The sequence below is a fragment of the Myotis nattereri genome, assembly GCF_964212035.1.
Source record: "Myotis nattereri genome assembly, chromosome: 15".
NCBI classification, from domain to species: Eukaryota; Metazoa; Chordata; class Mammalia; order Chiroptera; family Vespertilionidae; genus Myotis; species Myotis nattereri.
Window position 1 is genome coordinate 55137103 of NC_138090.1, and position 25135 is coordinate 55162237.

A 25135-nucleotide genomic window follows, 5' to 3' on the forward strand; every position below is an offset into this window, starting at 1 on the left:
CTCAGGATGGACTCAGACCACCACACTCCAGGAAGGGGTATGCAGGGACCTCAGAAGGCAGGAAAGCTACCCCTATGGACACTTGGCTAGTGCCCCACCAGCCATGGAGACTGATTTGCCCCTGGGACTCTCAGGGAGTCACCTCATTCTATAGTCAAAGATAAGCCAATATCTCTACATTTGGAAATCAAAGTAACAGACTTCCCAATAATCAACGTGTGAACAAAGTGAATGTTTTAAATGGAATTGTAATGTAAATATGACACATCAAACCTATGAAGTAATAAAATTAAGAACCTTAAAAAAATCAATGGCCTAATCTATTATGTCAACGATTTAGAAAAACAAAAGATTGTGTTGATACTTTAGATCCATAGACAACTAGATGATAAACATGTGGCTAGTATGCGTTATCTATAATAATAAAAGCATAGTATGCAAATGAGACTGGACAGCAGAATGACCTTCCCAACATCAATCTGGATGAAGTCGCAGTGGCAGGGGCTGAGGCAGAGGCTGTTAGGGGTGATCAAACAGGCAGGCAGGCTAGTGGTTAGGAGCCAGTGGTCCTGGATTGTGAGAGGGTGCAGGCCATGCTGAGGAACCACTCCCCCCCCCCCCGATGCATGAATTTCATGCATTGGGCCTCTATTGAAATATAAACCAACCAAAAATAGAATGAAATACTGCCATTTGGGACAACATGGATGGACTTAGAGGGCATTATGCTGCGTGAAATGATTCAGACAAGGAAAGATCGCACTTACCTCTGGGATTTTTCACATCCTCAAAGCAAAGGAAACAAAAACAGACCCATAGAAATAAATAACAAACTGATTATTGCCAGATGGGAGGAAGGATAGGTGAGAAGGGGAAGGGAAGATAGTCAATAATAAATATCATATCTGTGTTGCACATCTAAAACTAATATGACATTGTTTGCCAACTATGGTTTAATAAAAATGGTCCATTAAAAATGATTAGTTAAACAATGGAATTTTTTTCTAAATGAAGGCGTAAGGATGAAATGATAAGGCTTTGCATAGCAAAGGAAACCGTCAACAAAATGAAAAGACAACCCACCGAATGGAGAACTATTAGCCAATACATCTGATAAGGGCTTATTGTCCAACATTTATAAGGAACTTATAAAGCTCAGCACCAAAACCCCCAAAACAATTCAATAAAAAAAATTGGGCAGAGGACCTAGATAGACACTTCTCCAAAGAGGACACATCGGTGGCCAGTAGACATATGAACAGAGATGCTCAACATCACTAATCATCAGAGAGATGCAAATGGAAACCACACACCTTTCAGAATGGCTTATCATCAATAAATCCACAAATATCTATGCCCCTCTATGATCACAGCAGCCTTATTTACAAAAGCCAAAATCTGGAAACAGCCCAAGTGCCCACTAGCAGATGAAAGCTATGGTATATTTACACAATGGAATATTGTGCAGCCGTAAAATAAAGAAGGAACTCTTACCTTTTGCAACAGCATGAATGGATCTGGAGAGCATTATCTGAAGTGCAATAAGCCAATCAGAGAAAGACAAGTTCCCTATGATTTCACTCATATTTGGAATCTAATAAACAAAATAAAGCATAGTGGAGAGAGACTTATGTATACAGAGAACAGACTGACAGCTGTCAGAGGAGAGGGGTTGTGGGCTGGGGGGAAGGGCGAATGGATTAAGCAAAGCAATAAAAGAAAGACTCATGGACTCAGACAATACTATGGTGACTGCCAGAGGGAAGGGTGGGGTGGGCGGAGGTAAAAATGGGGTAAGTTGTGTGGAAATAGACTAGACTTAGGATGATAAGCACACAATACTATATACAGATGACGTAGTGTAAAATTGTATTCCTGAAACCTGTATAATTTTATTAACCGATGTCACCCCAGGAAAAACAAAATCAGTAAAAAACAAATTCATGTAGGCTGTTTGGAAATGTGGTTCTAGTCAGACCCTCAGCACCTGCTATTTTTAGGGTGAGAAGAAGGTGTCGCCTTCCTGTGAGGCAAACACCTACTGAGGACCCTGCCCCCCACATCCTGTGACCTTCTCTGCTTTGCTCAGCCCCTGCCTCCTCTTCCTCAGAAGCACCCTGGTCCCCAAGTCCTCAGTCTCCGGAAGTGCAGGTCGACAGGAGCTGAATATGGACTTAGTGTTTCTGAATTTCTGCTCCTTGCCTGCTTCTAAGGTGACAACACAAGACACGTCACTCTCCTGGGAATTTTATGGCTCTGTGACTTACATTGAAGTCTTTTATCCATTTTGAGTGTACTCTTGTATATGGTGTAAGTGGGTGGTATAGTTTCTTTCTTTCTTCCTTCCTTTCTTTCTTTTTTTCCTTTTGTCTTTTTTTTTTTTTTGCATGTATCTGTCCAATATTCCCAGCACCATTTACTGCAGAGTCTGCCTTCACTCCACTATTATTCACAAAGTCACGAATCATCAGAAAAATGCAAGTGCTGAATGTGGAGTAGAGAGAGCCCTCTTGCACCGCTGCTGGGGATGCAGATGGGTGCAGCCGCTATAGTAAGCAGCATGGAGGTTCCTTAAAACAAACAAACAAAAAAAATGGAACTGCCATTCGACCCCGTGATCCCACTGCTGGGGGTATCATCGAATAAACCTGAAACGCTCATTCGAAAGACTATACACATCCACTATGTTCACTGTAGCATTATTTACAACAGCCAAGATGGGGAAGCAGCCACATGCCCATCAGTGGATGAGTGGATTAAAAAGCTGTGGTACGTTTACACGATGGCGTACTACTCGGCAGTGAGGAAGAAGGAAGTCCTACCTTCTGCGGCAGCATGGATGGAACCTGCAGGTTTGTATGCTAAGTGAGATAAGCCACTCAGAGTAGGACACGTTCCATATAAGATCACTTAAATGTGGACTCTAAACAACAAAATCATTAAATATATTTAATTTTTATTGTTGACACTCTTACAGATGTCCCCCATTTCTCCCATTTGCCCACCGCGACCCACCCCATTTCCCCCTCCCTTGGCTCTCACCACACTGTTGTCTGTGTCCGTGCGCTATGCATATATGTTCTTTAGTGAATCATTTCCCATTCTTCATCAAGTCACCCCCCCCACTCTCCTCCCCTCTGACATCTGTCACTCTGTAAATCCGTTTCTCTTCCTGTCTTGGTATGTCTCCCATAATGTTGCCATTAACATTCTTATTTTCTTTTTATACTAGAGGCCCAGTGCATAAATTCTTGCACTGGTGGGGTCCTTCAGCCTGGCCTGCACCCTTTCACAGGCCAGGCTGTGGGATCAGACCAAAACCAGTAATCTGACATCCCCCAAGGGATGTAGTAGTGCGTGAAGTGGCAGCAACTGAGGAGGAGTCCAAGCCCCAGCCGGGTGCTGCTGCACTCTGCTCATCCTGGCCAGCCCTATGCACCTGCCCCCACTTGGTAGTGCTACCACGGAGGTGGGAGAGGCTTGCACCACTGCAGCTGTGCTCGCCAACAGTGAGTCCTGCACCTGGCTCATGTAGGTCAGCTGAACAGAACTCCCGCTGTGGGTCTGCATTGACAATCAGGGGACAGCCCCTGCATTTAGCATCTGCCCCCTGGTGGTCAGTGTGCATCATAGTGATCAGTTGACTGGTTCACCAGTCATTTGGTCATTTGGTCACTTAGGCTTTTATAAATATATTAGAGGCCTGTTGCACAAAAGGATTCGTGCAATAGGCTTTCCCTTCCCCTAGCTGCTGGCACCAGTTTTTCTCTGGCACTGGGGACCCAGACCTTCACTCTGGCCACCACCTTCCATCTTTGCTCTGGACACAGTCTTTGCTGTGGCTGGAGCCTTCAGTCTTTGCTCCTTGCTCCAGTGGGAGTCTTCAGTCTCTGGCCAGAGCTGCTCCTGTAGCTCCTTCCATCCCCCACCCTCCTGCTCATAGCTTGATCGCAGCTTCTCCTGCAGACCTTGCCTTTGGGCTCCTGGGTCCTGGGGAGCCGCCTGGCCTGTGGCCGGGCATTCCGATGGTGATCAGGATCACGGGCTGAAGGCAAGGTGGTTCCTGGGTCCTAGGGGTGCCGCCTTGCCTGTGGCTCGGGTTTCTGATCGTGATCACTGGGTGGGGGTGGGCAAAGGCAGCCCCGGTTCTCTAATTCAGGGCCTGGGCTGCCTTTGCCTTGCCACCCGGCTCTTGCCTGCCAACTGGGTTTCCAATCACCATTCTTCCATCCTTCCACTTTCGCCTCCCATCATTGCGCCTATGTATGCAAATTAACCGCCATCTTTCTTGGCGGTTAACTGCCATCTTTCTTGGCAGTTAATTTGCATGTCACCCTGATTTAGCCAATTGGAAGTGTAGCAAAGGTACGGTCAATTACCCTTTTGTCTTTTATTAGATAGGATATATATATAGACTAGAGGTCCTATGCATGAAATTCATGCAAGTGTAGGCCTTCCTTCCTCTGTCTGCCAGCACCACCTTCCCTCTGGCACCTGGGACCTGGGCTTCCCTCACAGCCCTGGCTTCGTCTGAAAGGACATCCAGAAGGACGACCAGTCTAATTAGCATGTTACCCTTTTATTATTATATATATATATAGCCTTCCCCTTCAAGATAACACTGTATTTTTTTGTATTATTATTGACATTATTACAGATGACCTTCATCTCTTCCTATATGGCACCCCCCTCCACCCAGCACACACCCCACTGCAGGCCTTCTGCACACTAATATCTATGGCTTTGAGCAATGCATATATGCAGGTAAGTTCTTTAGTTAATCTTTCTCTGCCGCCCTCCCTTCTCTGAGACCTGTCCAGTTGTTCCACGCAGCATTCCTCTGGACTTATTTTTTTTATCATGTTTCATTGTTCATTAGATGCCACATATAAGTGAAATCATGCAATATTTGTCTTTCTCTGACTGTCTTCTTTCACTTAGCATAATATGCTCCAGGTGCCTCCATGCTTTCTCAAAGGGTAAGGGGTACTTCTTTTTTCAAAGCTGCATAGTATTCCCTGGTGTAAATGTACCACAGCTTTTATACCCATTATTCCACAGATGGGCACTTGGATTGTTTCCAGGTCTTAGCTATGAACAATCTTTCTGATTGGTGTTCCAGGTTCTGAGGATATATTCCCACAAGTAGGATTTGCTGGGTCCATGGGCAGTTCCACTTTGAGCTTCATGTTAACAACTGAAGAATAAAGCACTAAAACCTCTGCTACGTGAACTCGGAGTTGAGACTGTTTCCTGATGGATGAGCAGCACCAACGTGACACTGCAAAGTCCATTCAAAATTGTCGTCACAGAATTCAAAGGCCAAACCAAATGTGTAGAGTCGCCAGGAACAAAGGAAATGATCCCTGCAGTGCCTGGGAGGGATCGGGCACCTGCCCCCTGAGGGCCTTTTATCCTCCTGAGCCCTCAGTTTGGGGAAACTCAGAGCCAGGCCCAGGGCGAGAGAGTCCCCATGCAGTGGGTGCACAGCTTGCGGATCGGAAGGGCTGCAACAGCTTCTGACCCACCACATCCTGTGCGTCTCTGTTTTTCAGGCCCTAAGTTTCCTCCATTTTCACAGTAGGAGCCATGATGTCGAGAGCAGACGCCATGATGTCCATCCTCTCTGCTCTTCTCTGCCTCGGTCAGTTGTGGACATGGGGAGGGGCAGCAGGAGGGGTGGCGGTACCCTCTTGTTCATGGGGAACCTCAGGCTTTGGCAGCTCGAGTGGATGGGGCCCTGATGGGAGGGGAATCAGCTCAGACGTCCGGATGCAAATCTCTCACAGGGACTCTCTTCCAGGGCTGAGACTGGGCCAGAAGATCCACGTGCAGGCAGGTGAGTCCTCCCCAGGCTCCAGGAACCACCTGTTACTTCACCCCTAGGGCTCAGGAGTGAGCACAGAGGTCCTGGATGAGCTGGGGGATGAGGGTGGGAAGGGCTTTGTAATGCAGCTTCTGGTTTCCTTCCAGGGACCCTGCCCAAACCCACCCTCAGGGCTGAACCAGGCCCTGTGATCCCTTATGGGAGCCCTGTGACCCTCTGGTGTGAGGGGACCCTGGAGGCCCAGAAGTTTGATCTGTACAAGGAAGGAAAATGTGTGCTTTGGAACTCACAGACTGAAAGGAAGTCCACAACCAAAGGCAAGTTCTCCATAACAAACATCACAGAGCATGATGCAGGGAGATACTCCTGTTATTATAACAGCCTCACTGGCAGGTCAGAACCCAGTGACCCCCTGGAGCTGCGGGCAACAGGTGAGAGGACTCTCAGGGGTCCCACCCTAAGGCTTTGCCCTCAGGAAAGGGGGTCTGCTTTCAGGGTATCTCCCCTCTTGTATCCCAGCCTTGGGGGACATGAGGGAGGTGTGAGCCCCATTTAATAGGTTGCCCCCTCCTCCTCTCCTAGGATCCTTCAGCAAACCCAGACTCTTAGCCCTGCCCAGCCCTGTTGTGACTTCAGGAGGAAACGTGACCCTCCAGTGTGGCTCAAGGGAGGTGTTTGACAGGTTCATTATGACTAAGGAAGGAAAAGACAGGGACTCCTGGACCCAGGACTCACAGCCACAGCCCAGTGGGCAGTCTCAGGCCCTGTTCCCTGTGGGCCCCGTGAGTCCCATTCACAGGTGGAGGTTCAGATGCTATGGCTGTTACAGGAACAGCCCCCAGGTGTGGTCATACCCCAGTGATGCCCTGGAGCTCCTGATCCCAGGTAAGTCCCATCCTGCTCCCATCCATGGATTGAGGTATCAGACACATTGGCATCTTCTCTGGGAGGGGGGCCCCATGTGAAGGGGGCGGAGACTGGAGCACAGGAGCCCCTGGGCCAGAGACAGAGAGAGACAGTGAACCTGGGGGCTAGGCCAGGAGACGGGGTTATGGGAGGAGCAGCCCAAGTAATTCATGTCTGGTCTCCCCAGGTGAGTCTGCAAAGCCCTCCCTCTTGAGCCAGCAGGGCCCCATCGTGTTCTCTGGACAGAGCCTGACCCTCCAGTGTCACTCTGATGTCGGCTATGACAGATTCGCTCTGCACAAGGAGGGTGAACCGGACCTCTCCCAGAGCCTTGTCCTGCAGCCTCAGGCTGGGCTCTCTCAGGTCCACTTCCCCCTGGGCACTGTGAGCAGCTCCCACGGGGGCCGGTACAGATGCTACGGTGGATATAACCTCTCCTCTGAGTGGTCGGTCCCAAGTGACCCCCTGGACATCCTGGTGGCAGGTGAGGAGCCAATGGGTTCAGACATGGACCCAGATTCTGCACAGGCCCTGCTGGGGGGGGGTCTCAGGTGGTGAGGCCAGAATGACAGTGCAGGCCCCAGGGAGGGAGAAGGACAGGGGGTGGGAGGGGAGAGGTGGAGACTCAGAGAAACAGAGACAGACAGAGAGGAGGGGCCTCAGAGAGAGGCCTGGTGACTCTCAGGTCAGAACAAGGTGGGCAGGCAGCCCTCACCCCCCCCCCCTCTCTCTAGGACACCTGCCTGACAGACCCTCCCTTTCGGTGCAGCCAGGCCCCAGGGTGGCCTCCGGAGAGAACGTGACCCTGCTGTGTCAATCCCAAAGCTGGAGGGACACTTTCCTTCTGTCCAAGGAGGGGGCAGTCGATCCCCCCCTGCGTCTGAGATCAAAGCATTCAGCTCAGCAGTTCCAGGTGGAGTTCTCCATGAGTCTTGTGACCTCAGCCCACGGGGGCACCTACAGGTGCTACAGCTCAAACAGCATCTCCCCCTACCTGCTGTCACTCCCCAGTGAGCCCCTGGAGCTCCTCATCTCAGGTGAGGGCCCCTGACCCTGTCTGCTGCGCTGTCAGCTCAGGGTCCCATCCCCAGGAGAATTATAGGCTGAAATTGAGGGGCTCTGGGATGGTCATCCAGGAGCTTTCTCTTCCTTAGAGGTCCTCCTACCCTGTCCACTTCCTCCCCTTCACACGGTTCCAGAAGGGGTAGGTGGGCAGTGGGAGTGTCTTAGGAGCCCCAGCACAGATGTAGTAGAAGTTTGAGAGAAGTTCCTACTCCCAGGTCAGCACCAGCTCCTCACCCTCTTCTTGTCCTTCCCAAGAACCTGTGGGGCCCCAGCCCTCCACCACAGGCCCCAGATGAGGATCCCAGAGCACAGAGCTGGTGTCCCCCTGGGGGGCAGTGTGAGGACAGCAAAGGGAACCCACAGTCCTGAGTCCCAGTCTCAACCCTGTTCCATCCAAGCTGGGTGACCTGGGGTATGTGATTGACCTCTCTGAGCCTCAGTGAAATGGGTGGTGGGGTCAGCAATCCCTGGTGCATGGCTGTTGTGAGGTGAGAGGATATGAGGGACAGACCCCAGCACATGCCTCACACACAGTAGGTGCTCATCAAATGGCATCACTGGCTCATTCATGACATCACTCATGTCCTAGGTCCCAAATGGAACCTGAACACCCTGATCGGGATCTCGGTTACCCTCGTCCTGCTACTCTCCTTCCTCTTCTTCCTCCTCCTCCGACACCAATGTCAGAGCAAAGGCAGGGTGTCAGGTGAGTAGGGAAAGGGGTGACCTGGGTCACACAATGGGGTGCTCAGAGCACCTGCCATAGGAAACCAAATGGATGGAGAAGGTCAACTGAGAAAAGACTTCTCCAGAATCTGAAATCAGAAAACCTAGAAAGAAAACAATGTCAGACAGTCTCATGAAATATGCACATAATTGAGTGTAAAGATTTTGGTTATTTTAATCTTTATTGTTCAGATTATTACAGATGTCCTTCTTTTTTCCCCCCCATAGCTCTCTTCCATCCGGTTCCCACCCCACCCCAGCTCCTCGCCACCCCACTGTCTCCATCCGTAGGTACTGCATACATGCATATAAGATCTTTGTCCCATCTCTTCCCGCACTCCCCTCCCACAACCCCTTTCTCCCTAGAATTTTCAGTCCGTTCTATTTCCATGCCCCTGATTCTATTACATTCACCAGTTTATTCTGTTCATCAGATTTTTTATTCATTTGATTTTTAGATTTACTTTTTGATAGATATGTATTTGTTGTCACTTTGTTGTTCATAATTTTTCATCTTTACCTTTTTCTTCTTTTTCCTCTTCTTAAAGAATACCTTTCAGCATTTAATATAATACTGGTTGGGTGGTGATGAACTCCTTTAGCTTTTTCTTATCTGTGAAGCTCTTTATCTGACCTTCAATTCTAAATGATAGCGTTGCTGGGTAGAGTAATCTTGGTTGTAGGTTCTTGCTACTCATCACTTCGAATATTTCTTGCCACTCCCTTCTGTCCTGCATATTTTCTGTTGAGAAATCAGCTGATAGTTGTATGGGTACTCCCTTGTAGGTAACTAACTGTTTTCCTCTTACTGCTTTTAAGATTCTCTCTTTGTCTTTTTGCCATTGGCATTTTAATTATGATGTGTCTTGGTGTGGTCCTCTTTGAATTCCTTTTGTTTGGGGTTCTCTGCGCTTCCTGGACTTGGAAGTCTCTTTCTTTCACCAGGTAGGGTAAGTTTTCTGTCATTATTTCTTCAAATAGGTTTTCAATATCTTGCTCTCTCTCTTCTTCTGTCACCCCATAATTCAGATGTTTGTACGCTTGAAGTTGTCCCAGAGGCTCCTTACACTATCTTCATATTTTTGGATTCTTTTTTCTTTTTGCTCTTTCGGCTGGGTGTTTTTTGCTTCCTTGTATTTCAAATCTTTGACTTGATTCTTGGGATCCTCTACTCTACTGTTGAATCTCTGTATATTATTCTTTATTTCAGTCAGTGTATGCTTAATTTCTGACTGGTCCTTTTCCATTTTTTTGGCATTCTCACTAAGATCCTTGAAGGGCTCACTAAGTTCCTCAGAGGTGTCTAGAAGATTCTTGAGTAACCTTATAACTGTGGTTTTGAACTCTATACCCAGTAGTTTGCTTTCTCCCATTTCTTTCATTTGTCACACGTTTCTTTCTCTCTGCATTTTGGCTGCTTCCCTGTGTTTGTTTCTGTGTATTGGGTAGCTGCTAAGTCTCCTTGAGTTGATAGTGGCCTTGGGTAGTAGGTGTCCTGTAGGGCCCAGTGACTCAGCCTCCCCAGTCACCTGAGGTAGACACTCTTGGTGCACCCTTTTGTGGGCTATGTGCAGTCTTGTTGTAGTTGAGCCTTGATTGCTGTTGGCATCACTGGGATGAATTAAACTCCAGGTCAATGGAAGTGCTTCTGTGCAGCAGGTACCCTTATGGGGCAGGACTTGCTTCAGTGGAGCTTTGGTCCTCCCTGAGTCTGACCCTTGGATGTGTCACTTATGGATGTGACGAATTGTAACCTGGTATGATCTCACACTGAGCACTGGGTACACTGGCTCTTGGATCTCCAAGGAGGTGCAAAGTCAACCACTGCCTGTGGCCACCCAGCAGGAGCTACAGAGGGATCTGCAGATTCCTCCTCTTTGTGTGGAGTTTGGAAGTGCCCAGATGAGGTCCAGCTGTGAAGCAAGGCAGGCTGCTGTGGTGTTGGCCTTTGCCTTCTTTTGATAGCTTCGGGGCTCCCTGACCCAACTGCAGTTTGACAGGTTTTAGGCAGAGAAAGGACTGGCCGGCCATTCATATGCCAAAGTCACTGCACACAGCTTAGTTGGGGTTGTCGATTGGATAGGGTGGGGTCTCAGGGAATCTCCAGGGTAGAGCAAACAGCAATGGCTGCCAGTCAGCTCTGCACCGGAGAGGTCCCAGCTCAGGAACAATGACCATTTCGAACATCTCCGTCTGGAAGAAAGCCGCCCCCATGTTCCTGCCCTGATGCCAGACAGACCAGTTTCTCCCCATATGTGTCTGGGTCCCACAAAGTCTCGCCCAGTACTGGAGCTCAGAACAAGTGGGAGCTTGTATCTCCCTCCCAATTAAAAAAAAAAAAACGGCATACCCGGGTGCTAGCCCAATCTGTGCCTCCGCCCCTCCTACCAGTCTCAATGCGCTTTCTTCTTTACCTCTCTAGTTGTAGTACTTCCACTCAGCTAGCTTTCCTGCAGTTCTGGATGATAGTTGTTCTGTATTTTAGTTCTAATTTTGCTATGGTTGTGGGAGGCAGCAAATACAGGTGTTTACCTATGCTGCCATCTCGGTTGACTTGAGTGTTAAGGTTTTATTCTTTCCTGTGGAATCACATGGGGAGTGGCTCCTAACCTCCCAGTGCTGAGACTGTCCCTCTTGACAAGCCCAGAGAGGGGCTCATGTCCAACCTCCGGTAAGGGCCACAGACCCAGAGCCCAAGGACAGAGGCCTGCAGATCATGTAACTCCTGCCCCAAAAACCTGAAATATCCACCATCTACGGCCCATCTCTGACCCTAAAACTCATGTCTTCTCCTCCAGTTGAAGCCCAGCTTTGGACAGCCAAGAAGAGACTCTTTGTGAGAGGAAGAGACAGCTGCCCTGGAGGAGTGGGAAGAGGGATTTCAGGGGGCAATGGGGAGGGTTAGGCTGGGAGGGTGTGGGGTCAGAGTGAGAAGAACTGAGATGCACACTGCCTGACCTGATGCCTCAAATCACCCCTGAGTTAGTGGTCCATCTGGGAGCAGACAGGGACTGCAGCTCTGAGAACTTGGGGACCTGCCAGGAGACACCTCCCCGTTCTGCCCCAGCAGATGCTGTCGTGAAGGACCCAAAACCTGGGGAGAGCGTGGAGCTGGACCCTCAGGTGAGAACCCTGCTCCTGTTCAGGCCACAAGGACATTCTGTCACCCACTTTAATTCAACGGTTCATTCCCTGTCTCCACCTCACCTTGTTCTCAGTGGCGTCCACACTGACCTCTCCTTCTGGGCCCCCAGGTCGTCCTGCTGAGCCTCACTCCTCCTGGTTTCCTTGTGTCCTCATGGCCCCTTCTACTGGGCCTCCTTTGTTGGCCCCTCATCCTCTGTCTGACCTTGTGAAGCCCCAAGTCTCAGGAGGATGCAGAAATAAGTGACTTACCCATAGGTCACCAAGATCCCTTTCATTCATTCATCCAGCAAATGTGAAAGGGCTCCCTGTTTACGGCTGCTTTTAGGGGCCATTGTGCATCCCTGAGCCACACTGTCTCCACACTCCTTGAGCTCACCTGTGGGTGAGGGAGACAATATTAAAACAAGCAGACAGTGTCCCAGAGAGCAAAGTGCTGTGAAGGAACATAAAGCAAGAGGAGGAGATAGAGTGCATGGTGAGGGGACAGGGAAAAGAACGGGTGCAAAGGTGCTGAGGCAGGACATGCTTCAGGAGGATGGGCCATGAAGCTGGAGCCAAATGAGCAAGAGAGAGCACGTTAGGATAAGAGTCAGAACCATAGAAGCATCCAGAGGCTCCAGGTCTTAGGAAGACCCTGCAGATTCCATCAGGAGAGGGAGCTAATCTGTTTAAAGTTTAAGTCATCTCTTTCTCAACATGTGCTTGAAGTCTGGAGGATTTCAACAGTGGAATCAAGGAGACATTGTTCTGTCTCACTGTCTCCAGCACAACAGGCAGGATGAAGACCCCCAGGGAGTGATGTATGCCCAGGTGAACTGCTCAACATTAAGACCCAGGCAGGGATTGGCCACCTCTCCTTCCTCCCTGTCAGGGGGATTACTGGATAAGAAGGGAAGACAAGCAGAAGAGGACAGACAGATGGACAGTCAGGTGGGTCCTATCCTCTCCATACCCCAAGACTTCCCCAACTCTAACCACATTTCATCCTACTCACTCTCCCCCTGCTCCAGACTGTCACCTACGCCCAGCTGAACCACTTGACCTTCAGACAGAAGACATGTGCACCCCCTTCCTCCCTGTCTGAGGAGCCCCCAGATGAGCCCAGTGTGTATGCTGTTCTGTCGGTCTACTAGCCCAGGAAGGACCCAGACTCCACACTCCAGGGAAGGGATTCACATTTCCCAGGAGGGGTGGAAACCTGACATGGACCCCCACAGCTCCTGGAAACCTCTGGGAGTCACCTGATTTTATAGTCAAGATAAGCAATATCGCCTGACCAGTGTTGTTCATTGGATGAGAGTCAACCTATGAACCATGAGGCGACAGTTCCTTTCTTGGTCAAGGAACATGCCCAGGTTGCTGTCTCGTTCCCCAAGAGGAGGCGTGCAAGAGGCAGCCAATCAATGATTCTCATCATTGATGTTTCTATCTCTCTGTCCCTCTCCTCTCCTCTCCTCTCCTCTCTGAAATCAATAAAAATCTATAATAATAATAAAAGGCTAATATGCAAATGGTCATCACGCCTTCATGCATAACGACTGATCAGCGGGATGTGACTGATGCTGACTGACTCTGCATCACCGCCTGGAGCCGGCCAGGGACATGATGCGCTGGTGAGGCTTGACAGGGGTGGGGCCAGCCAGGTCTGGGTCTTGTCCAATGGGGTTGGGGCCGGCTGGGTCTGGGTCTCGTGCAATTTTGAGGGGTGTGTGGGTGGGCGGGGACTTGACTCTGGGTCCCACTGCCCCTGTCCCCGATGCTGCAAGTCCCTGCACAGGCAACCTCCAGCTGATCGGTCATTATGCATGAGGGCATCCAAACCATTTGCCTATTACCCTTTTATTAGTATAGATTATTAATAACGAACTACAACATTCGCTAATGACTGATGACTATAATCATGTTGCATTCATGTCCCTTAGATGCCTTACGCACAGGCGCACCATTTCTCTCCACTAATACTAGCAGCAAATATTTTAGCAGCCGGTGGCCACATCATTAGGCTTGTACTGACTTGTTTGGTGTGCACAACAGGAAATATTTCACTTTTGGAGAACAAGAAAAATGGGTTTATTTGCCTTACGCTGATTCATTTGTGCAGTTATTTGGTGTCTGGTAAGTTAATGTTCAAGAAAAAAATATTAACTTTTATTAAAATGTTCCATTATTTTATGTTAATGGTGACTCATTTCTTTCAGCCCTTTGTATTCAGCATGTCTCTACTGAAATAAACCTATGTGTCTATGAAAATTGAAGAGTTTGTGGGTTTTTTTGCCTCACACATACACTTAAACCTTGTTTATTTGGCCCGTGTTAGCCTTTGAGTTTGACATGCTTTCTCTACTGAAGCCCCATATCTGAGGATGTCTCCCACTCACTGATCTTGGGGGTCTGATCTATTTGGTGATGAGCGGGGGGTGTCAGCTGCTCCTGAGAATCATGACAGGAGGGTGTGAGTGAGGACCTGGGGGGACAGGTGCCTTCCTCCTGGGCCCTGTGCTGGCAGATGCCCCACTTCTCAGATGATGACTTTTACATGTCCCTCCATGAGCCTGTCTTTGCTCTGCAAGGTTCCCTGGGGTCCTCATTGGATAGTTACTAGCCTGCCTTTGAGCTGTGACTTCGGAACCTGCTGTGAGTGTCATAGGACCAGACTTGGTTTGGGCCCCAACATTAATGAGAAAGGTGGTCTCAATAAAGAAATTGTTGACTGTTCTTGTTGTTGTCTTTTTAAATACAAGACATCACCATCCTATTTCGCTACCGATGAGAGATCCCACTTATTCAAAACCTGCGGAGCAGGAATCCTTGAATGAGGGGTGAGAGTCAGAGGCTCTGGAAACTATTGGTTGTTAGAGCCCCAGAGTTCCCTCATTTATAAATGGGTACAGGGCCCTAAACTGCCCGAGCATAGAAAGGAGTGGGTCAAGGACCCCTCACCTGGGACCAGGAGCTCCAGGGGTTCACTGGGGAGTGACAGCAGGAAGGGGGAGGAGCTGTGTGAGCTGTAGCACCTGTAGGTGCCCCCGTGGGCTGAGGTCACAGGGCTCATGGAGAACTCCGCCTGGAACTGCTGAGCTCGGTGCTCTGATCTTAGACGCAGGGGAGGGGGGAGGGATCAGGTGCCCCCTCCTTGGACAGAAGGAACGTGTCCCTTGGGCTCTGTGACTGACACAGCAGGGTCACGTTCTCTCCTGAGGCCACGCTGGGACCTGGCTGCACCAAGAGGGAGGGTCTGTCGGGCAGGTGTCCTAGAGAGAGGGAGGGAGGGTGAAGGCTGCCTGCCCACCTTGTTGTGACCTGAGAGTCACCAGGCCTCTCTCTGAGGACCCTCCTCTTTGTCTGCCTCTGTTGTCTCTGAGTCTCCCCCTCTGCCCTCCCACCTCCTGTCTCTGTCTCTCTTCCTCCCTGGGGACCCCAGAGCCCTTGTCCAAGCCATCACCAACTGGGGCTCTCTATTGGGGCCTTATATGTTTTAAGACTCTGACTGAACCTATCGGGCCCTCAACAATTTTGATGTCCAGTGGGTCACTGGGGGTCAACCACTCAGAGGAGAGGTTGTATCCACCGTAGCATCTGTACCAGCCCCTGTGGGAGCTGCTCACAGTGCCCAGGGGGGAAGTGGGCCTGAGAGAGCCCAGCCTGGGGCTGCAGGACAAGGCTCTGGGGGAGGTCCCGTCCCCCCTCCTTGTGCAGAGCGAATCTGTCATAGCCGACATCAGAGCGACACTGGAGGGTCAGGCTCTGTCCAGAAGCCACAAGGAGGGAGGGCTTCCCAGACTCATGTGGGGAGACCAGACATGAATTACAGGGGATGCTCCTCCCATAACCCCCTTCTCCTGTCCTGGCCCCCAGGTCTCACTGTCTCTCTCTGTCTGTGTCTCTGACCCAGTAGCCCCTGTGCTCCCCTCACCCCACCCTCTCACATGGGACTCCCCACAGAACAAAGACCCCAATAACCTGGTTGGGACAATAATGGGACTCACCTGGGACCAGGAGCTCCAGGGAGTCACTGGAGTGTGAGCACAGCTGGGGCTTGTCCCTGGCACAGCCATAGCATCGGAATGTCCACCTGTGAAGGGGGATCACAGGGCCCACAGGGAACAGGGCCTGGGACTGCCCACTGGGATGTATCTGTGAGTCCAGGGTCCAGAAGAGCCTGTGATCTCCTTCCTTAGTCAGAATGAACCTGCCAAATTCCTCCCATGAGCCACACTGGAGGGTCACGTACCCTCCTGAGGTCACGAAAGGGCTGGGCAGGGGTGAGAGGCTGGGTTTGCTGTAGGCTTCTAGGAGAGGAGGAGGCAGCGTGTTAAATTGGGCTCACACCTCCCTCATGTCCCCCAGGGCTGGGCTGTGAGAGGGAGACACCCTGTGAGCAGACCCCCTTCCTGAGGGCAGAGCCTGAGGCTGGGACCCCTGAGTGTCCTCTCACCTGTGACCACCAGCTCCAGGGGGTCACTGCGCTCTGACCAGCCAGTGGGGCTGAGATAGTAACAGTGATATCTCCCGGCATCACGCTCTGTCATGTGTGTGATGGAGAACCTGGCCTTGTCCCCGGATCCAATGGCTTATATTTGTACCAGGGTGCTGGTGGTGGGCTTCCCTCTTTATCCAGACGGTACTCTTTAAACCCCTGGGTCCTCTGACACCAGATGGTCACAGGGCACCCCTAAGGGATCACAGGGCCTGGCTCAGCCCAGATGATGTGTTTGGGGAGGGACCCTGGAAGGAAACCAGAGGCTGCATTACAAAGACCTTCCCCACCCTCATCCCCCAGGTCTCCCACCAGCTGAAAATTGTATCACCTTATCCCAGGACCTCGGTGCCCCCTCCTGAGCCCCAGGGGTGAAGTAAGAAGAGGGACATGGAGCCTGGGGAGGACTCACCTGCCTGCACATGGGTCCTCTCCAGACTCAGTCCTGGAAGAGAGTACCCATACCCATCAGAGATTTGCACCCGGACGTCTGAGCTGATTCCCTTCTCATCAGGCCCTGTCCACTCAAGCTGCTTGAGCCTGAGGCTCCCCATGAACAAGAGGGTGTAGCCAACAGTCCCCTCCTGATCTCCGTCCCCGTGTCCACAACTGACCGAGGCAGAGAAGAGCAGAAAGGATGGACGTCATGGCGTCTGCTCTGAGGGCTCCCGCTCTGCAGATGGAGGAGGCCTGGGCCTGACGGACAAGGTCACACAGGATGTGGTGAGTCAGGAGCTGCTGCCCCTTAGGGTTTTCACAGCTGGGGACCCACAGCCAGGGGAGGGCACCACCTGGGCCTGGCTCAGCATCTCCCCAGGATGAGAGCTCAGGGGGAGACAGGCTCTCAGGAGGCTGGTCAGCAGTGTCAGGTCTCACCTGATCCTCAGGGTCTCATGTGCAGATGCATCTTGCAAAGGCCCCCAGGCACACCCCCTCCCACCTTGTTGGTATTTTATTTACAAACTAGAGACCTGGTGCACAACATTTGTGCACTGAGGGGGGGAGGGGTCTCTCAGTCCGGTCTGCACCCTCTCACAGTCTGGGACCCCTTGGGAAATGTCCACCTGTCGGCTTAGGCCCAATCCCCAGTGCGTATCATAGCGACTGGTCATTCTGCCGTTTGGTCGATTTGCATATTAGGGTTTTATTATATAGGATATTGCACTCCTCCAGTTTACTTGTAACACATGACACATGATTTTATAAGATGATCTGTACAAATAGTTTGTTTCTTACATATTCCTTTTGTGATCAACACCTCATCAATGCCCTTGTGAGGTGATCACCACACCCCTCCCTCTCTCTTCCACCCTTTCAGACAGTCTGTATGTGTCCCGGGGCTTCTAGAACATTCTTTCCTCTCTACAATGTTCTCATCCACCTCTTAGGTCTCCACCTATGCACACAGCCCATCCTTCAAACACAGTCTAGACATGGTCCCAGCTGTTCTCATACAGTTCTTTTTAAATTTCCTTTTTGTAAATAATTAATTCGTACATTAGCCTTAGAATGTCCTAGTCTACTTGTCCGAGTTCTCAAAATACAGGCAATGTGTCTCCTGGATCATGGTTGTATTTCTGGTACCTGGATTAAATACCTGGCAAGTAGAAGGAGATACATATTTGTTTATGGATGAGTCCAAGAAAGAAAGTAAATTCCACTTGTGGTGGTGGAGAAGGTACGTGATTGCCCTCTTTAGAGCCAGCCAGTCAGGAGTTGCCTCCAACCAAGAACAGGGACCTGCCCTCTTGGAGCAGATGTTCAGGCCAGAGTCCAGGGAGTCAAATGAGACCTCAGAGCTAAGCTGTGTCTCCAGAGGCCTGGACTCCCCTGAGTGCTCATCCTGGGGAAACCCAGAGCCACTCAGGGCGGGGCCACCCACTTGCTGTGGGTCCACATCTGAGGGAAGCCAGAAGGGTGGCAGCAGCTCCTGATCCACCACATCCTGTGCGTCTCTGTCCTTCAGATGCAGACTTCCTCCATCTGCAGAGCAGGAGCCCTCAGAGCAGACGCCATGACGTCCATCCTCTCTGCTCTTCTCTGCCTTGGTCAGTTGTGGGCACGGGGAGGGGGAGCAGGAAGGGAGAGGAGACTCATTAGCTCCAGCTCATGGGGAACCTCAGGCTCAAGCAGTTCACGTGGTTGGGGTCGTGATCAGAGACAATCAGCTCTGACGTCCGGGTGCAAATCTCTGACAGGGACTCTCTTCCAGGGCTGAGTCTGGGCCTGAGGACCCGAGTGCAAGCAGGTGAGTCCTCCCCAGGCTCCATGTCCCTCCTCCTACTTCACCCCTGGGGCTCAGGTGGGAGCACAGAGGTCCTGGCATGAGGTGGTAAAACAGGAGGACCTTGAGCTCACCTGGGGAATGATGGGTGGGGAGGGTGCTTCTAATGCACCCTCTGCTTTCCTTACAGGGAAAGTTTTCAAACCCACCATCTGTGCTCGCCCAGGCTCTGTGAAGACACCCTTGAAGCTCTGGTGTCAGGGGTTCAAGAAGAACCTTATTTTCCATCTGTATAGAGAAGGAAAACATGTGCCCTGGGGTGAAGAGACCCCACAGGAGACCACAGACAAGGGCAAGTCCACACGCATGGCAGAGCATGATGCAGGGAGATATCGCTGTAACTGTCTCAGCCCTGCTGGCTGGTCAGAGCACAGTGACCCCCTGGAGCTGGTGGTGACAGGTGAGAGGACACTCAGGAGTCCCAGCCTCAGGCTCTGCCCTCAGGAAGGAGGTCTGCTCTCAGGGTGTCTCCCCCCAACAGCCAAGCCCTGGGGGATGCGAGGGAGTTGTGACCCCATCTAACACGTGCACTCCTTCTCTCCTAGGATTCTACACGATACACAGACTCCCAGCCAAGTCAAGAGCTGTTGTGACTTCAGGAGGGTCCAGGATTCTCCCGTGTACCTCACAACAGGGACTTCATTGGTTGGTTCTGAGGAAGGAAGGAGAGCACAACGTCTCCTGGATCCTGGACTCAATGCCGAGCCCCTATGCACAGCCCCAAGCCATTTTCGCCCCGGGCCTTCACCACAGGACCTTTGGCCCTCAGGGGACTTTCCACCCCAGTTGGACATTCATGTGCGACCACTATTTCAGGAAGGACCCTCAGGAGTGGTCACACCCCAGTGAGCCAATGGAGCTCCTGGGCTCAGGTGAGGGGGCCTGACTTTAACTTTTGTGACCTTGGGGTGCTGTCCCGTGGAGAGAAATATGGGCTGAAAGCAAAGTGACAGAGTTCTCTGGAAAGGGTCACCCCACGGAGATCTGCTACTTGGAGACCCTTCCACTTTCACCCCCCTCTCTGCATCACGTGGGGTGTGAAAGGTGCCCAGTGGGAGCAGGGGGTCTTAGGGAGGCTACAGGGCAGATGCAAGAGGATAATCTGGGTAATTTGGGAATGAGGTTTAGCCCCAGTCCCTCAAACTCTTCCTGTGCTCATTCCTAAAACCCCCAGGGGGCCCCAGACCCTGCCTACCAGGCCTGATGAGTCACCTTGAACTCTGCTCAGAGGGAACACAGACGACCCAGGAAGTTCTGAGTCTCTCAGGGGGTCCAGTCTCCCCTCAAATACTTAAGGCTTGTGTCTTAGGGCTTCTGGGTGTCAGATGAGGATTCTGTGGGACCACAGGGATTCATTCAAAGGTCTGCTGGGAGGTGACAGGAGGGATGGTTGTGGCAGAGGGAGATGTTGGGGCCCAGCCAAGGTCATGTGAGGAGATGGCAGCACCCACACTTCACTTTCCATTCTGATCAACCAGGACCCACTGAGAATTGGACACCCACAACCACAGTGTCAGGCCTGCAGAGAGGTAAGTGAGGGTCTCTATGGGGAGGTGGTGGGTGTGTCCATGGGGGGCGGGGGCTGAGTCATGCAGAGGGCTCAGTTACCTCTGATTTGGACACATCCTTTCCCTTGTGTGTCTCCAAGTGTAAAGGAGAGATCACTGTCCAGAGCTTAGATTTCCTGTCAGTTCTGGCCCTGACATCCTGGGAGAGGGGGCACCACAGGGAAGCCCCCAGGACGTGATGTTATAGGGGCCTGTCCCCGCTGTCTCAGTGATGGTGACACTGTACAGGGAGGGACAGGCAGGACAAGGGTCCGGGCACCCAGGTCCTGTCCCTCAGCTCAGAGGAGGGAACAGGGTGGATCAGCCCTGGTTAGGCTCCCAACTCTGCTGCTCCTGCTGTGGGGACTCGGCAAAAGTTATGATCTAAGAAGTGGGGCATCTGACAGCACAGGGCCCAGGAGGAAGGCTCCTGTCTCCCTAGGTCCTCACTCACATCCTCATGTCATGGTTCTCAGGAGCAGATGACACCCTCCGCCCATCACCAAACAACTCAGACCCCAAGATCGGTGAGTAGGAGAAACGCTTAGTTATGGGGTCTTAGAAGGTCATGTCCTGTCAAGGGGAGGTGGGTGCTCTGGGTGGATATCCAGGGTCCTGGCCTCTGTGACCTGTTTTTCCAAATTCCCAGCCTCCCACGAGCAAGACTACACCATGGGGAATCTCATCCGGATGGGCCTGGCTGGCTTGGTCCTGGTGGCGCTCGGGGTGCTGCTCCGGGTGAGTCTCTTCCGGAGACGGACCCAGGATGCAGCCAGGAGGTGAACCCAGAGGGAATAATGCACTGTTCAGAGTGGGGGAGCCTTGGAGCCCATCTGAGGACCCCAGGAAGCACTGAAGGAAAGTCGGGACTATTATGCGTTGGGAGAACTGCCTGCTGATTTTTCTAATGGAATGAACATAGTTTGGTGCAGGAAATGTCCAAGTGCTCCCTGGACCAGCTTTTTCCTCTATTAAATGTGAGTTTCCAGTTTCCTCTCCATGTCTTGGTTGACTTTCTATAATGACCCGCCCTCCCCTTCTTTCCTCACCCCTGTGATTTGAAGGACCATCCTATGTGGCAGGTGTGGGTCCCCACATCTAACACCTCATGCTCTCCTCCACCTTTTTTTAAAAATTACATTTATTGGGGTGACGTTGTTTAATCAGTTGTACAAGTTTCAAGTGTACAATTCTATTGTACAATATCTGTCTATTTTTAAGTGATACTATATTATTTACTTTTTATCTCCATGTGACCAGATGAACATTATTGAGTCCTTTCTTCTGTTCAGAGGACTTTTCCTGGATTCAGTAACTAAACAAATGGGCAAAATTAGATACAAACCTAGAAAAGAGAAATCCAAAACGATGCCTATGCCCCTCTCTGGACCTCACATCCCTTCCCATCTTCATCGGATGTCAACTGTGCCATTTCCCCAATAATGATATCACTTGGATTCGACACATTACTGTTTGATGGGACAGCCTCGTGCTGTGCTGCCTCTGAAAATCATCACTTTTTAGGATGCTCTGATCTGTGGCATTTGCCATTTTCTGAGTACATACAATACAAGAATACCATTCACCACCTTGCCAGCTCTGACATGGTGAGGCCTTGGGGCATTGTGTTAAGTGAGATGAATGGGACTGAGGGAGACAGATACTGTATGTTCTCACTTATATGTGGAGTCTACAAATGCCAAACTCATAGAAACGTAGAGCGGAATGATCCTCAGCACAGGCAGCATAGAGGAATGGAAAGATGTTGGACAGAGTGCCAACTCCAAGCCTTGGCCAGTGTTTCTCAGTGGTTAGAGTGTTGGCCCATGCATCAAAGGGTCACTGGTTCAATTCCTGGTCCTGGTCTGGATGTGTTTGGGAGGCAACCAATTGATGTGTCTCTCTCACCTCTCTCTCTTTCTCCATCTATACTAATAAAATGGTAAAAGGGACATGTAGGGGCAGATCAGGCTGGCAGGGGAGGGCAGTTAGGGGCAGATCAGGCTGGCAGGGGAGGGCAGTTAAGGCCAATCAGGTCAGCAGGAGAGGGCAGTTAGGGGATGATCAGGTGGCAGGCAGGCAAGCAGTTAGGAGCCAGCAGTCCCAGATTGTGAGAGGGATGTCCTACTGTGGGACCGGGCCAAAACTGGTAGTTGGACATCCCTCGAGGGGTCCTGGATTGGAGAGGGTGCAGGCCAGGCTGTGGGACCGCCCCCACCACCACCGATACACGAATTTTGTGCACCGGGCTTCTAGTATAAATATAAGACAGTGATTTTGACTCATACACAAGAAATGATTTCAACTAAAATAACAAAAAGCAAACCTTGTATGTTGTCTTCCCCTCTAGAAATGCAGAATCCAACTGTCCTCTCTGCTTTTTTTTGGCAGGAGAGTGAAGAATATGCAACTGGCACAAGGCCTAATAGATACTAGCTGCTCTAAAAGAGATGTCATATTTCCCCTGAAGATTGCTTCAGATTATTCACTATTTTTCTACATTAGCTTGGCCAGGGGCTGTTGAAAGCTATAAATGGAATAACTGACATGACTTTCCAAGGGAAGAAAAATTATGTGAAAGTCCTTATGTGACTGTAGAGCTTAGGAAAAAGTAAATGTGGTACTTTAAGACATGAGGTGTGGTCAGTGACGTGGTTCATGTCAAAACCTCAGCACCTGCTATTTTTAGGGTGGAAGGGCTGGTCCTCTTCCTGTGAGATGGGCACCTTGTGAACAGTACCCATGTGGTGTGGAGACACTGCCCACCACATCCTGGACCTTCTCCGCTTTGCTCAACCCCTGCCTCCTGTTCGAGAGAAGCGCCATGTTCCCCAAGTCCTCAGCCACAGGAAGTGCAGGTCAACAGGGATATCTCACGTGAGCTGAACCTGCGCTCAGTGTTTCGGAATGTTCGCTCCTCACCTGCTTCTCAGGCAACGACAAGAAGTTTCACTCTCCAAGATGCAGGAAGTGCACACACCTGGCTGTGTGAGGCGGTGAAGGTGGAGGGGGGAGGGTGAAGGTTGTTGACATCCACAAACCATGGGCACACATATCTTTATGAATAAATGCTTTCATCTTTTTTGCATCGATAACCAGAGGAGGGGTTGCCATTGGCATTCTTATTGTGTTTAACATACCCTCCCCCTTAAAGATAACACTGCATCTTGAGCTTCACTTTAGCAGCTGAAGAATAAATTGTCAAGAACCCTGCTCTAGCCCTAGCCAGTTTGGCTCAATGGCTAGAGCATCAGCCTGCAGACTGAAGGGTCCCGGGTTCGATTCTGGTTAAGGGCACATGGCCAGGTTGCAGGCTTCATCCCCAGTAGGGGGCATGCAGGAGGCACCCAATCAATGATTCCCTCTCATCATTCATGTTTGTATCTCTCTCTCCCTCTCTCTTCCTCTCTGAAATCAATAAAAATATATATTTTTAAAAAGAGCTCTGTTATAGCACCTTCCACTGGGCTTTTTAGCACTTTTCCTGATGGATGAGCAGCACCAACCTGACACTGCAAAGTAAATTCAAAGTTGTCGTCAGAGAGTCCGCAAGTCAGGACAGTTCTCCTGGTTTCAGGAGGTTGTGCTGATTCACAACAGCTCTAATCTTGACCAACAACATGCATGCATATCTATCAGGTTTTCCTTAAGACCATGGACCACAACCCTCTCCCCTAACTACCTCTCACTTTGTATGTTAATCCTGAGAGGATGGAAGCGAATTCAGCACCTGGATGTGGACAGCTCCACCCCCTTCTGGTGGGCATCCAGGTGTGTAGCTTATCCTATGTTCCTTGAATTTTATATAAAAGGGAAATATAAACATGAGTCAATGCTGTACATATGATTTATGACAGGGTTATGGTTAGACTTAGGCCTAGGGATTGTTCTTCTTCAAGGACAGTAACACCCACCATTAAATGTAAGTTGTTGCAGAACCACATCCTGCATGGGTGAATGGTCAGACCTCCACAAAAGGCCTGGGGTGGGTGGGGCAGGAACTGAGTGGAGGGGGGCAATTGGGAGTAAAGGGGAGGACATCTGTGATGCTCTCAACAATGAAGATAATTAATAAATAAATATTTTTTAAATTTTTAATTTTTGCCTTTAGCAAGGCCATATGCAAAGATTTACACATCACCTTCTACCAGTTACCAGAAATACCTAATTGACAAATACTCATTTCCTGCATTTGGAAACTTCAGATTAGCAGCCTTTGAGCATTCAAAGGTACATGTTGCAATTAATATATGTACGAAGGAGAGGAGAGAGAAAATATTAGAACTGGGCCCAGGACTAGACTGTGGCTGAGGGAATGGTGGCTGTTTGAGGAGGTGAAGTCCTAAGGGGCAGGTGGAACATCCTACAGAGAAAAAAAACATCCAGATACCATAACAGACATAGGGACTCTCTGAAGGGGGAAGATGAGAGAAACCGAGGTGGAAACAGGTCACACTGGCACCGTCCACCATGCAAGGGGATTGGGTATGTCTTCAAGAGGGAAATATAGAAATGGACTGCGCTGGTGAGGTTGTTTATGAAGATCATGTGCACCATGTATTACAAGTGAATGACAAATATGCAATGTTTCTGCCCTAACCGGTTTGGTTCAGTGGATAGAGCGTCAGCCTGCAGACTGAAGGTTCTCAGTTTCGATTCCGGTCAAGGGCATGTACCTTGGTTGCAGGCACATCCCCAGTAGGAGGTGTGCAGGAGGCAGCTGATCGATGTTTCTCTCCCATTGATGTTTCTAGCTCTCTATCCCTCTCCCTTCCTCTCTGTAAAAAATCAATAAAATATATTTTTAAAAATGCAATATCTGACCAAAAAAATGTAAACAATGATTAAACCCCAATATCCTGTGTCATCTGAGGAAGACAGGAAGTATTGTGGGGTCCAGAGTAGGTGTGAGGCATCATTTTAAATTTCTCTTTCCTAGGTTCGTATCTAATTCTTCCCACTTAGTTAATATCTTTAAATATATTTTTGTTGATTTCAGAGAGGAAGGAAGAGGGAGAGAGAGATAGAAATATCAATGATGAGAGAGAATCATTGATCAGCTGCCTCGTGCACACCTCCTACTGGGGATCAAGCCCACAAGTCAGGCATGTGCCCTGACCAGAATTGTACCTTCACCTCCTGGTTCATAGGATGAC

General features: G+C 50.3%; 2 protein-coding genes and 1 pseudogene across 3 annotated transcripts in view; 2 read left to right on the forward strand and 1 right to left on the reverse strand.

Moving 5' to 3' along the window:
• Positions 1-2782: 2782 nt before the first annotated feature.
• LOC308530719 (leukocyte immunoglobulin-like receptor subfamily A member 6) lies at positions 2783-12804 on the forward strand (the record flags this gene model as incomplete). Its single annotated transcript, XM_081107405.1, has 10 exons — positions 2783-2852; positions 5804-5839; positions 5974-6258; positions 6410-6712; positions 6921-7232; positions 7468-7770; positions 8388-8504; positions 11323-11360; positions 11507-11647; positions 12682-12804. The coding sequence occupies 10 exons, from the start codon at positions 2783-2785 to the stop codon at positions 12802-12804; spliced, it is 1728 nt and encodes a 575-aa protein (XP_080963531.1).
• Positions 12805-14451: 1647 nt separating this feature from the next.
• On the reverse strand, positions 14452-16702 carry LOC308530720 (leukocyte immunoglobulin-like receptor subfamily A member 6; annotated as a pseudogene). Its single transcript has 6 exons — positions 16561-16702; positions 16107-16396; positions 15658-15960; positions 15165-15456; positions 14612-14922; positions 14452-14462 (listed from the first exon to the last, which is right to left on the reverse strand). The product of its transcript is annotated as a leukocyte immunoglobulin-like receptor subfamily A member 6 (transcript).
• Positions 16703-18162: 1460 nt separating this feature from the next.
• LOC308530721 (leukocyte immunoglobulin-like receptor subfamily A member 6) overlaps positions 18163-25135 on the forward strand; it is a gene marked incomplete at both ends in the record, with an annotated part of 88160 nt that continues 81187 nt past the window's right edge. Inside the window, 2 exons of the mRNA XM_081107406.1 lie at positions 18163-18196; positions 18361-18396. Coding sequence (XP_080963532.1) covers positions 18163-18196; positions 18361-18396 — 70 coding nt within the window. The remainder of the gene's footprint in view (positions 18197-18360; positions 18397-25135) is intronic.